The sequence below is a fragment of the Hylobates moloch genome, unplaced genomic scaffold (genome assembly GCF_009828535.3).
Source record: "Hylobates moloch isolate HMO894 unplaced genomic scaffold, HMol_V3 SCAFFOLD_21, whole genome shotgun sequence".
NCBI classification, from domain to species: Eukaryota; Metazoa; Chordata; class Mammalia; order Primates; family Hylobatidae; genus Hylobates; species Hylobates moloch.
The window spans coordinates 9,120,763-9,134,147 of NW_026652296.1; the positions used below are offsets into that span (position 1 = coordinate 9,120,763).

The following is a 13,385-nucleotide window of genomic DNA, read 5'->3' on the forward strand; positions in this document are numbered from 1 at the left end:
TGAGGCTTTTACTACTACTATTTTTTGAGATGGAGTTTTGCTCTTGTCACCCAGGCTGGAGGGCAATGGCACGATCTTGGCTCACTGCAGCCTCCACCTCCCAGGTTCAAGTGATTCTCCTGTCTCAGCCTCCTAAGTAGCTGGGATTACAGGCATGCACCACCACGCCTGGCTAATTTTTGTATTTTTAGTAGAGATGGGGTTTCACCATGTTCGCCAGGCTTGTCTTGAACTCCTGACCTCAGGTGATCTGCCTGACTCAGCCTCCCAAAGTACTGGGATTATAGGTGTGAGCCACTGCGCCCATCGGCTCTTAGAAGGAGCAGATCTCTTTGTAGAGTGAGGACCAAGAGCAATCAGAGTCAGGAGTGTGAACCACACTGAGGCTGTAGCACCAGAAGATCACATTCCTCCACAAGCCATCCTTTCTTGAATCAGAGATCTTTCCTTGCCTTGCCTTCCTATGCTAGGGATGCCATTCAGAGCTCCTGTCATCAGCCAGCTCTGCAAGGTTGATAGTGGCTGTTGGGGCTGCTGTGTTGAGAAGGATTCTAAGCCTGCATCTGGGCTCAAAGGGAAATGGTGTTGGGATTGACAGCAGTGTCTGCTGTAGATGTGTAATGAAAGCTTGGTGGCACATGCCAATCGTTTACCTACCTGATTTGGAGGTTGAATAAATATGGTTATTTATTTATTTATTTATTTTTGAGATAGAGTCTTGCTCTGTCACCCAGGGTGGAGTGCAGTGGTGCGATCTCAGCTCACTGCACCCTCCACCTCCTGGGTTCAAGCAATTCTCCTGCCTCAGCCTCCCGAGTAGCTGAAATTACAGGCTCCTGCCACCACGCCTGGCTAATTTTTGTATTTTTAGTAGAGATGGGGTTTCACCATGTTGGCCAGGCTGGTCTGGAACTCCTGACCTCAAGTGATCCACCCGCCTCAGCTTCCCAAAGTGCTGGGGTTACAGGCGTGAGCTACTGCGCCTGGCCTGGATTTTTAAAGTGATATAAATAATAGATTTTCATAGTGGAAAAAAATGAAGGCCAGTATTAGCAAAAGAATAAAATATAACTCATCTCTGCTCTCACTACCAAGTGATAATCATTGTTAATACTTTGGGATATACTTTTGTCTAGAGTGCTTTTGATTTTAGAAGAAGGGGTGTTTGGTCTACTGAAATCTGCCTTTACAAAAAAATTGGAGCAGTGTGTTTTGAATAACTTTTCACATCACTTGTATGTGTGTCCCATCGTTTTTTAGAGCTTCTCTGTGATGTGGGTTAGCAATCTACTTTTTCCCATATTGTTCTGTTTGCTTCTACTTTTTCCCCATAATAATTAGTAAATATTAAACTGCATATCTTTTTCCCTGAAACTTTCAGTACTTATACTCTCTCTTATACTTGATATATTATCTTATATTCTGTCTTGCTATTTTGCATATTTAGATCATCTTGGTGAGAATTTGTCTTTTTCTGGGGACAGAGATTGTGGTTTTGTGTAAAACAGTGTGACAAGGACAGGGGGATTGTGCCCAAGTCAGCGTGCTCTGGATGGTGGATTCAGAGGATAAATACATCCACTTTAGTGACTTGACTGCTAGCAAAACAAGTATTCAATCTAAGTGACGTGGTAACCTTCAAAGTTCTACCTGTAACATGATTAAAAATTGGTGAGTCGACTCTTCATTTGGCCCAGGGCTAGCCAGTAAAATGGCAAGCAATTTGATTAGTTTATAGGATGATGAATTATTGTGAAGACTTCTATTTACTTTTGCAATAAAATTAAATTTTAAAATGAATATAATACATACAATGGAATACTCTTCAGCCTTCAAAAGGAAGGAAATTCTAATGCACCTTACAGTGTGGGTGAACCTTAAGAACGTTATGCTAAGCAAAATAAGCCAGAAAAATAAGCCCCCCAAAAAGCCAGAAAAAGCGTATGATTCAACTTACATGCAGTGTCTAAGGTAGTTAAATTCCAGCTGGGCGCGGTGGCTCATGTCTGTAGTCTTAGCACTTTGGGAGGCCAAGGTGGGTGGATCTCTTGGGCCCAGGAGTTTGAGACCAGCCTGGGCAACATGGTGAAACCCCATCTCTACTAAAAATACAAAAAATTAGCTGGGCGTGGTTGGCACACGCCTGTAATCCCATCTACTCTGGAGGCTGACGTGCGAGAATCGCTTGAACCCGGGAGGCAAAGGTTGTAGTGAGCTGAAATAGCACCACTGCACTCCAGCCTGAACAACAGAGTGAGACTTCATCTCAAAGAAAAAAAAAAAGGTAGTCAAACATAAGTAGAGTGCTGGTTGCCAGGGGCTGCTGGGGCTAGGGTTGGTGGGGGATGGGGCCTTATTGTTGAATGGGTGTGGAATTTCACTTTGGGCAGATGAAAGAATTACGGAGGTGGATGATGCTGATGGCTGATAAAAATGTGAATGTGCTCAGTACTATAGAATGGTAAATTTCCTGTTATGTATATTTTACCACAATTAAAAAAATATAGCATCAAAAATATATTAGCTTAAGGGATCAGTAATTTTTCTAAAAGGTGAGATGGAAACCACTACCCTTTCTGTATTTTAAGTGACTTCAGTCCATAACATGAGCTTTGTGACAATAATGGATTTGTTCCGTGTGTGACTTGACAGTGGTGCTGACCCTTGCTGAGTCTGTGCGTTCAGCTCCGGCAGTGTGCTTCTGCAGGGAGTGAGTCTAGATGCGATGGCACAAATGTGTTTAGAGTCATGTTTGTATAAAGATACAAGGAGCCTTACATCTGTCCTGTTACCCTGTTTGCTCTGGTTTTGTGACTAGCTTGCGTGTGAACCTGGACATGGGCAAGATCGTGTACAGCTGGGTGATTCGAAGGGACTCGAAAATCCCCGGGACCGTGGTTCGCTCCAGCACGATTCCCGAGCAGCTGGGCAGGATTTCGTACTTACTCACAGACAAGACAGGTGAGCTGCTTTCTGGGACCTGCACAGGATTCCCGGTGAGAGAAGATGCTTGAGGGCTTTGGCTGAAACTCTTGGGCTCTCTCTGGACATATGAGAGATGCGTGTTGCTGCTATTTTATTCTCTTCATCTTTTGATGAAGATTCTTTGGTGATGAAGATGATGATAACAGCAGCAAACCCTTACTGAGGGTGAATTTTGTGCAGAATACAATTCTGGGGAGTTTCAGTGCGGTCACTCCTTCAGTCCTCACCCGAACCTTGTGAGTTAGGTAGTGTTTCTGTCCCCTTTCCGCAGATGAGGAAATGTGGCCCAGAGAGGGTAAGTGACTTGTCACGGGCGCATAGTAGCCGAAGCAAGCTTTAACTCAGGCAGTCGGGCCTGATCTCTGACCACATCCTGATACTGCTACACAACTTAATGCCTGTCCAGGCATTAGGCTATCAGAGTGGTGAAGAGCAAGGATTGGGAGTGGGAAGATCTGGTTTAAGCCTCATCTCTACCACTTAATGTCCACGGGGTAGAAGGGAAGCTAATGCAAAGATCCTGGGCGGCTCACCAAATCAGAGAAAAATGAGGTTTCTGGAAGGAGAGCAACCAGGAAAGTTCTGGACAAGTCAGCATTAGGACCCTCCAGGTGGTCACTGTAGGGCTCTGCCATTTAGGGATGTATCTTTCTACTCAAGGGTCAGAATCCTTCAAGATAGAATCTCATTGCTCTAGTGTATGTCATTTGTCACTCTCTTGGCCAACGGAATGGGCCAGGCCCCTGATTGACAATCCTCTTGGGCCACCTTATGGAACGGGCATGGTGTGGTTAATTTTCCCCTGGGAAAGCTAGGAAGCCATTTTCAAAAGGGGAATGGGATTCTAGGCAGGCAAAACGCTGCAGGTGTCTACCCCAGCAGGGACAGTACTGACCGCAGTGTGTGACATACAGCAAACTCTCCAAAGATGGCAACTGTCGTTATTGTTAATAATAACAAACATCCTGAGAGACAGGCCAGCCACTCATTTGTCTCGTGTTTTAGGCACTCTTACCCAGAATGAGATGATTTTCAAACGGCTCCATCTCGGAACAGTAGCCTACGGCCTCGACTCAATGGATGAAGTACAAAGCCACATCTTCAGCATTTACACCCAGGTAAAGCCTTCCGTTTCAACACCCAAAACAATTCCTTGACATTTTTTTTTTAACAGCTATATTGAGATATAATTCACAATACCGTACAATTCACCCATTTCAAGAGTACAATTCATTGTTTTTTTTTTTAAGCATATTCAGAGTTGAGCAACTGTCACTGCAATCGATTTTATGTTTACCCCAAAAGAAGGCCTCTGCCCATCAGCAGTCACTCCCCAATACCTCCCTTCTATACCCATGACACCCACACTTCCTTTACACTTTGAATAAAATTGCAGTTGGGGTCCTTCCCCGTCTCCCCCATCTTCAGGGCTAATCTGCTCCGCTGAAGTGCTGATGGACATTAGGAAAAACCTGTGAGAAAATTATATGCCCAATAAATAGAACCAGAAGGAACCTGCTGGTTGATTATACTTCAAGTTTACGACCATGTTGATGTTTTCCCTTTCCCTGGCTACGAGCCAGAACACCAATAACAAATGGTCTGCTTGTGAAATCATCATGACGTTATTGATTACCTTTAGTTTCTCATCTACATTCAACTCAACAATCATGAGGAAGAAATTAGTTCATCAGAGATGACTTGCAGTTTATCTGTTCCTACCTTTATTTTTCCTACCAAGTTTCCCCAAACCAGTCACTTTTCAGAGAAAGTATTACTGGCAAATATCCTAATATTCCTAAAGTGTTAGACCGGTGGGTCCCCATCTTGGCTGTGTGTCAGAATTGTTGGTGGTATTTCAAAATAAAACAGAACAAAAACAAGAGATGTTTATTTGGGCTTGATACCCTGGAGATTCTTACTCATTAAGACTTAGGGCAGGGCGTGGCTTTGGGTTTTAAAAGTAAGACAAACACACCCCTTGCCAATTCTGAGGCACATCCAAGGCTGAGCCAGACCACATTAGACCAGCTCCATGTTGCAGCACTTGTGTGGAGATAACAAGAGAATAAGGAGGTCATATTTTGCTTAAATTCGTCGAAATAGAGAACATTCCCATAGTCAGAAGACCAGTAATAAATATGAATGAATTATCTCTGTATACAGGTTAAAGGCAGAATCCCTGAATACTTCTTGATACGGTCATAATGGACATTTAGTTTTCTGGAACATTTGTCAGTGGGCTGGATTTCCAGGCTGTCTCCTGAAAATGGCAGAGCAGGGGACAGTGTGACAGTGGGAGTAGATGTTAAGTTAGAACAGCTGACTTGACACAGTTCATGTTATCATCTACAACCAGCAACAAAGCCCTTGTTGCTGTTCCAGGCTCCACGGGAAGGCGTCATGGCTGGTCTCCAAATGGATCTGTGGACCTTTTTCAAAGACGTACTTTAGCACTATTAAGAGATCATGAGGAGCTTCCCTGGACGGGAGGATGCGCCACACAGCCCCCGTTTCCTTCCTGTCTCTTTGACTGTCTTCCTGTGCATGGTGATTTGGGGTTGGTGTCTCTAGGGCTCGGTGCTGGACTCTGTTATGTTGCTCCCTGGATGGCCCCTCACCCTGCTTCCATCGCTCCATGGATGCTGATGGCTCTGTCTCCATTTCCATCTCTAGGCCTGACCTGGAGCTTTGGATTATAACGTAGCTGAATGTTTGGCATTGCTGCATGTGGTTCATAAGGATGCTGTACCTGGGACCCCTCCTGACTTTCTTTCTTTCCTCATCCCCTAAACCTATTCTTTCCCAGGGCTCCTTGTGTCAGTGCACACCACGCCCTCCATCCTGGTACCCTCATCACCCCAACTGACAGCCACTGCCCCTTCTCCAGTACCTGCTCCCACCCAATCACTAGATCACCCCTTCGGCCTTTTTCTTTTCTTTTTGCTTCTCCCTTTCTTCCCTTCCTTCCCTTCCCCTCCCTCCCCTCCCCCAGCCCCTCCCCCTCCCCTCCCCTCCTTCTCCCCTCCCCTCCCTGCCTCCCTTCCTTCTTTTGTAACAGGGTCTCACTCTGTCACCCAGGCTGGAGTGCAGTGGTGCAATCACAACTCACTGCAGTCTCAAACTTCTGGGCTCAAACGATCCTCCCATCTCAGCCTCCCAAGTAGCTGGGACTACAAGTGTGCACTGGGTATGCACCACCACACCTGGCTAATTTGGTTGATTTTTTATAGAGATGAGGTCTCACTGTGTTGCCCAGGTTGGACTTGAACTCCTGGGCTCAAGTGATCCCCTCACCTCCCAAAGGCTTCCCAAAGTGTTGGGATTTCAGGCATGAGCCACTGCACCCAGCCACCTTTGGCCTTTTGTCTTTATCCCTTCTCACTCACTCAGCAAGGTGACCCCCTCCCTCACCTGTCTGCCGTGACCCCCTGCACAGGAAAGCTGCCCGGCTTTCCTTCTTGCCCTCCTCTCAGGAGCCTCTTGTTACCATCATCTCCATGGTGGAGTCTGAGACTTCCCAGTGGGATCTAGCCTTGGTCTTCATCCCCTCCCCTTTCCCGTGGTTCAGCCTTCCAGGCAGGGTGAGCTGCCTCATTTCTGTGTCTTAAATTAGACCTTTCCTTCGGAGCCACCAACCCCAAATGCCCACCAGGCTCCTTCTTGTGGGGCTCATTGATTGGATTGTCATGTATATCAGCACCCAGCTACATGTCTGTATCGCTCCCAGCCCCCTCTTGGCCGTGCTGACTCTTGATGATTATATTAGACAGCTTCATCGGTGGCGGTGTGTGCATCCGGTGGGAGTTACACCCATGCCATGTTGCTGGTATTTTTAAGAGCTCCTGGTGTGTGCGGAAGCCGTCCCATCTCAGGATATTTGTGTATTTTAGCTTTTATGGTTCATTTTTGGCTTAGCACAGATAACACTCTTTGTAAAGTGTTGAAACTCAGAAAACCACACTTCTTACCGTGAACCCCACCTCATACTCCTTCCTTAGGGGAAGTTCATAAATCAATTTGCCCATCCCGGCCTCGAGTCTCACATAGCTGTGTGTTGTGGGGTTAGGGTTAGCTGTGCGAGGCTGGGGTGAGCTCAGAATTCCAGTACAGATCTACCCAAGTGAGGGTGTGTGCATCTTTCTCTCGTGATGTCTAAAAATCCTGGCATAAACACAGGAACACATGTGTGATGGGACATATGGAAGCTTTTGCATGCTTTTTTAAAACCAGTTTTATTGAGGGATGATTTACATACCTGAAAGTTCAGCCATATTGAATACACACTGTGGTGACTTTTAGTAAATTTACAGCTGTGGAACCATCCCAAATATCTGATCTTAGAATATGCCCACCACCCCTGCTCCCATTACAGTCACTCCTCTCACCTTAGAGCTTCATAAGGGGTTCTTATACTAGTGGTTCTTTCTTCTTTTTCTTTCTCTCTTTTCTTTTTTTTTTTTTTTTTTTTTGAGACACAGTCTCACTCTGTCGCCCAGGCTGAGGTGCAGGGGTGCGATCTCGGCTCACTGCAACCTCCACCTCCCGGGTTCAAGCAATTCTCTGCCTCAGCCTTCCTAGTAGCTGGGATTACAGGCACCTGCCACTACACCCAGTTAATTTTTGTATTTTTAATAGAGACGAGGTTTCACCATGTTGGCCTGGCTGGTCTCAAACTCTTGACCTCAGGTGATCCATCTGCCTTGGCTTCCCAAAGTGCTGGGATTACAGACGTGAGTCACCATGCCCGGCCCAGTGTTTCTTAAAGTACAGCCTTTGGAACCCCTGGGCTAGATCACTTGGGCCAGAGTCAGGAGCACAAGGAGTGTTGCCCAGACCTGCAGTTTTAACAGGTGAACCAGGTGTTTCCAGACCACAGTAGCATTGGAGAACAGCTGCTGTGAAACTGAGGTTCATCCCTGTTCAGAGCATGGGTATCTAAACCTGTGGACTCCAAGGAAGAGTTTGCAAGATGACCCACTGGGGTACAGGAAGCGCCTCTTTACATTTCAGTTTCATCTCCAAAATTAATGCAAAATTAAAATCTTACTAATACTATTGAGGTTGACCCAGGGGCCCTCACTCCACGTATCAGACAGGAACTCGTCAGGTCCGGTCCTTGAGGTGTCCTGCGGAAGGGGCTGGAATTCCACAGTTGTTTATTTTCCCAGAGTTGAAATGTAGGGCTGCAGTTTATGAGTGTCCAGGTGACTCTTTCTGAGGATGTGGTTGAACTAAACTGGCCTCATAAAGAGAGCAGGTGGTTTGAAAAGGTTGCTGCAGGAAAGCTTTAGATTATTAATACAAGGCCAAGTAAACAGTAAGAAAATGGCCAACACATTAGGAGAGAAAACTATAACCAGCCAAGGACTTGTGATGATTTTTCACCTGGGTTATTCATTTACTGGTACTTTTTTTTTTTTTTTTTTTTTTGAGACGAAGTCTCACTCTGTTGCCCCATCCTGGAGTGTAGTGGTGCTATCTTGGCTCACCGCAAACTCTGCCTCCCGGGTTCAAGAGATTCTCCTGCCTCAGCCTCCCGAGTAGCTGGGATCACAGGCATGTGCCAACACACCTGGCTAATTTTTTTTTGTATTTTTGGTAGAGACAGGGTTTCACCATGTTGGCCAGGCTGGCCTCGAACTCCTGATTTCAGAAGATCCGCCTGCCTCGGCCTCCCAAACTGCTGGGATTACAGGCTTGAACCACCACGCCTGGCCATTTACTAGTACTTTTAATGGAACAAGGAGATACAATTTAAAAACCATAAAATTTGCTCTTTTAAGCATATGATTCTGTTGTTTTTAATATGTTCACAATACTGTGCAAACATTGGTACTGTCTAATTTTAGAACATTTTTATCACCCCTAAAAAGAAAGCCCACATCCCTTGAGCTCCTAACCACCCTGCTGTATCCCCCCAGCTGTCAGTCTACTTTCTGTCTCTGGATTTGCCTATTCTGAACATTGCTTATAAATAGAATCAAACAATATGTGACCTTTTGTGTCTGGCCAGTCTTCCATTTAGCAGAGTATTTGCAAGGTTCTTCCTGGTTGTAGCAGGTGTATGTACTTTATTCCTCTTTGTAGCTGAATAACAGGTATGACAATTTGAAATTTAAGTTTAGGCTGGGTGCGGTGGCTCACGCCTGTAATCCCAGCACTTTGGGAGGCCGAGGCGGGCAGATCACAAGATCAGGAGTTTGAGACCAGCCTGACCAACATGGTGAAACCCCGTCTCTACTAAAAATACAAAAAAAAAAAAAAAAAATTAGCCGGGGGTGGTGGCGGGCACCTGTAATCCCAGCTACTCAGGAGGCTGAGGCAGGAGAATAGCTTGAACCCAGCAGGCAGAGGTTGAAGTGAGCCGAGATCGCGCCACTGTACTCCAACCTGGGTGACAGAGTGAGACTCCTCTCAAAAGGAAAAAAAAAAAAGAAATTTAAGTTTAAATCTATAATTCTCAGTGCTCCTTATCCCGAGTATATGTTATTTTGAGATATTAGCTAATTGTGTGAGAAATGCTGTTTTTCATTTTGTTTTCCTATTTATTTTTATTTTTTTGAGACAGAGTCTTATTCTCTTACCCAGGCTACAGTGCAGTGGTGCCATCACAGCTCACTGTAGCCTTGACCCCCCAGGCTCAGGTGATCCTCCCACCCCAGCCTCCCAAGTAGCTGGGACCACAGGCATGCGTCACCATACCTGGCTAATTTTTGTATTTTTTGTAGAGAGAGGGGGTGTTACCATTTGCCCAGGCTGGTCTCAAACTCCTGGGCTCCAGCAATTAGCTCACCTCAGCCTCTCAAAGTGCTGGAATTACAGGCATGAGCCACTGCAGCCAGCCCTGTTTTTCATTTTTATCATAGGATTTTAGAATTTTTTTTCTTGTTTTGTAATATTCAGTAGTACAATACAATATTTATACAAAGATCAATATATATAGATGGAAGATACTTGAAAAACTTTTCCCGCCGGGCATGGTAGCTCATGCCTGTAATTCCAGCACTTTGGGAGGCCGAGGTGGGCGGATCACCTGAGATCGGGAGTTTAAGACCAGCCTGACCCAACATGGAGAAACCCTGTCTCTATTAAAAATACAAAATTAGCCAGGCGTGGTGGTGCATACCTGTAATCCCAGCTACTTGGGAGGCTGAGGTAGGAGAATCACTTGAACCTGGGAGGCAGAGGTTGCAGTGAGCCGAGATCGTGCCATTGTACTCCAGCCTGGGCAACAAGAGCAAAACTCCGTCTCACAAAAAAAAAAAAAAGAAAAAAGAAAAACTTTTCCCAATATGTTACATGATCAAAATATTTCAAGACAACTAGTCTGTATTGCCTAGAGCTTGTGGTAGTTTATTTTACTCTTCCCAGCAAGTGGAAATATCTTGAATTCTTGTTAATAGATGCATCTGAGGAAAACATGAAGGACTACAGGAAATGGGAGCCTTGTGGTGCCCTGCTCCAGAGACACGTGGCCAGCACGTCTGCCTGTTTCTCTAGCCTGCTTTGTATACATAAATTCATATTTTAAACCATATTTGGGCCGGGCTCAGTGGCCCATACCTGTAATCACAGCACTTTGGGAGGCCAAGGTGGGTGGATCACTTGAGGTCAGGAGTTCGAGACCAGCCTGGCTAACATGGCGAAATCCTGTCTCTACTAAAAATGAAAAAATTAGGCCAGGTGTGGTGGCTCACGCCTGCAATTCCAGCACTTTGGGAGGCCGAGGCGGGTGGATCCAAGGTCAGGAGATCGAGCCCATCCTGGTTAACGTTGTGAAACCCTGTCTCTACTAAAGAAAATACAAAAACTTAGCTGGCCGTGGTGGCACGTGCCTGTAGTCACAGCTACGTGGGAGGCTGAGGCAGGAGAATCGCTTGAACCGGGAGGTGGAGGTTGTAGTGAGCCGAGCTTGCGCCACTGCACTCCAGCCTGGGCAACAGAGCAAGACTCTGTCTCAAACAAACAAACAAACAAAAAAAACCCAAAATGTAGCCGGACGTGGTGGCGGGTGCCTGTAATCCCAGCTACTCTGGAGGCTGAGGCAGGAGACTTGCTTGAACCCAGGAGGTAGAGGTTGCAGTGAGCTGAGATTGTGCCATTGCACCCAGCCCAGGTGACAGAGCAAGACAGTCTCAAACCATAATTGGGATTATTCCATATACTTTGGTCTGTGAACTGTCATTTTTCATTTACTGAGTTGTTTTTTTTATGAGCGTGTGAGTTTGTGATTTATTTTTCTACACACAACATATATGCACAGGATGCACTCAGTACATCAGTACTGACTGCCAGAGAGCGTTCTTCTTACTTTCTGCATCCACAGAAAACAGATACAAACTTCAATTTATGTTCTCTTTTTTTTTTTTGAGACGAAGTCTCACTCTGTTTCCCAGGCTGGAATGCGGTGGTGCCATCTCTGCTCACTGCAAGCTCCACCTCCCGGGTTCATGCCATTCTCCTGCCTCAGCCTCCCAAGTAGCTGGGACTACAGGCGCCCGCCACCACGCCCAGCTAATTTTTTGTATTTTTAGTAGAGACGGGGTTTCACCATGTTAGCCAGGATGGTCTTGATCTCCTGACCTCAAGTGATCCGCCCGCCTCGGCCTCCCAAAGTGCTGGGATTGCAGGCGTGAGCCACCGACTTTATATTCTCTTGAGGAAGAATTTTTTTGTCAGTGTGGTTTTCTCTGGGACATGGAGCCTACTTCATTTTTTACTCATTCAAAAAACTTTCTGGCATTCATGAAAGTTTTTTTGCAGAAAAAACGGCCAAGCACAAAGACAAAACATTGAATTCGCCTGTATTCCTATCATTCAGCAGTCACCAGTATTAACACCTGGGTGGATAAAACGCCAAATCCTCTGCCTTTGTGTGTCTGGATAGATGTGTTCTTTATTTCTGTCTGTTTCTGTTTTCTTTTCAATGAGAACCCATCATATTCCTTTCTTTTTTAACTAGAGTTGGCCACCAGAATTGCCTGTAAAGTTAAAAAAATATAAATATATGCCTGGGCTCTACTGCATTCTTTGGGTCTGGATCTTCAGTATGTATATTTTAAAAATCTTTTTTTTTTGAGACGGAGTTTTCGATCTTGTTGCCAAGGCTGGAGTGCAGTGGTGTGATCTTGGCTTACTGCAGCCTCTCTGCCTCATGGGTTCAAGCAATTCTCCTGCCTCAGCTTCCTAAGTAGCTGGGATGATAGGTGCCTGCCACCAAGCCCGGCTAATTTTTGTATTTTTAGTAGAGTCGGCGTTTCACCATGTTGGCCAGGCTGATCTCGAACGCCTGACCTCAGGTGATCCGTCCGCCTCAGCCTCCCAAAGTGCTGGGATTACAGGTGTGAGCCACTGTGCCCGGCGTGTATATTTTAAAAAATCTTTATTGGTTATTCTTAGAAGCCTTCCTGGTTAAGAACCACTGCCAGAATAACACTATTTAACTTCCTTCTTTTCACTCATGTCAAGGTTTTTAATGGTTTCATAACACAGTCCAGACTAGAGTAAGACAAGTGAGGAACTCACATAGCAAATTTAACCGAGTGCCAAAGAAAAAAAAATAAATAAAGCAAATCATATTTTGGTGAAAAAAAATTTTTTTTTTTTTTTTTTGAGACAGAGTCTTGCTCTGTTAACCAGGCTGGAGTGCAGTGGCGTGATCTCAGCTCACTGCAACCTCCCCCCGCCTCCCAGATTCAAGCAATTCTCCTGCCTCAGCCTCCCGGGTAGCTGGGATTACAGGCACCTGCCACCATGCTCTGCTAATTTTTGTATTTTTAGTAGAGACGGGGTTTCACTCTATTGGTCAGGCTGGTCTTGAGCTTCCGACCTCAGGTGATCCACTCGTCTTCCCCCAAAGTGCTGGGATTACAGGCGTGAGCCACTGCACCTGGCGCAGTGCAATATTTTAAAAACTCAAGTGCAAAACATTCATGAAGAACGGAATATTGAAATTTTAAATGAAGGCAAGATCCAACCTTGTGCTAGCACAGTTCAGTTGTGCTAACTCACCCTGATTCTAGCCCTGGATTTATAGTTTCAGTGGCTGTCAGGCTTCTCATTATTGACGTATTGGGGCTGGATTATTCTTTGTCATGGGAGGCTGTCCTGTGCCTTGTAGGAGGTTAAGCAGCATGCTACAGATTTCTATAGCACCCCTGTCCCCTCACAGTTGTGTGACAACCAATTATGTCTCCAGACATGACCAAATGAGGGGCAAAATCATCCAAGTTGAGAATGATGGTGATATATGGGTACATTGAAATTTATTGACTTTGTGTTGCATGATGATGTCTCCTCTAAAACAGTAAACACTGGATTTACTCAGTCCCTTAATCAGCTTGTAGCTCAGCTGATTCATTTGGAGGTAGTAGCTCTGAGCTTGTCTCTTTGATGGT

The 13,385-nt window shown here is 45.5% G+C and overlaps 1 protein-coding gene across 1 annotated transcript in view; it reads left to right on the forward strand.

The window, feature by feature from the left end:
• Positions 1-13,385, forward strand: part of ATP9A (ATPase phospholipid transporting 9A (putative)) — a 135,328-nt gene that overhangs the window by 59,684 nt on the left and 62,259 nt on the right. The window contains exons 11-12 of the mRNA XM_032143172.2: positions 2,819-2,961; positions 3,991-4,103. Of these exons, the coding sequence (XP_031999063.2) occupies positions 2,819-2,961; positions 3,991-4,103 (256 nt within the window). The remainder of the gene's footprint in view (positions 1-2,818; positions 2,962-3,990; positions 4,104-13,385) is intronic.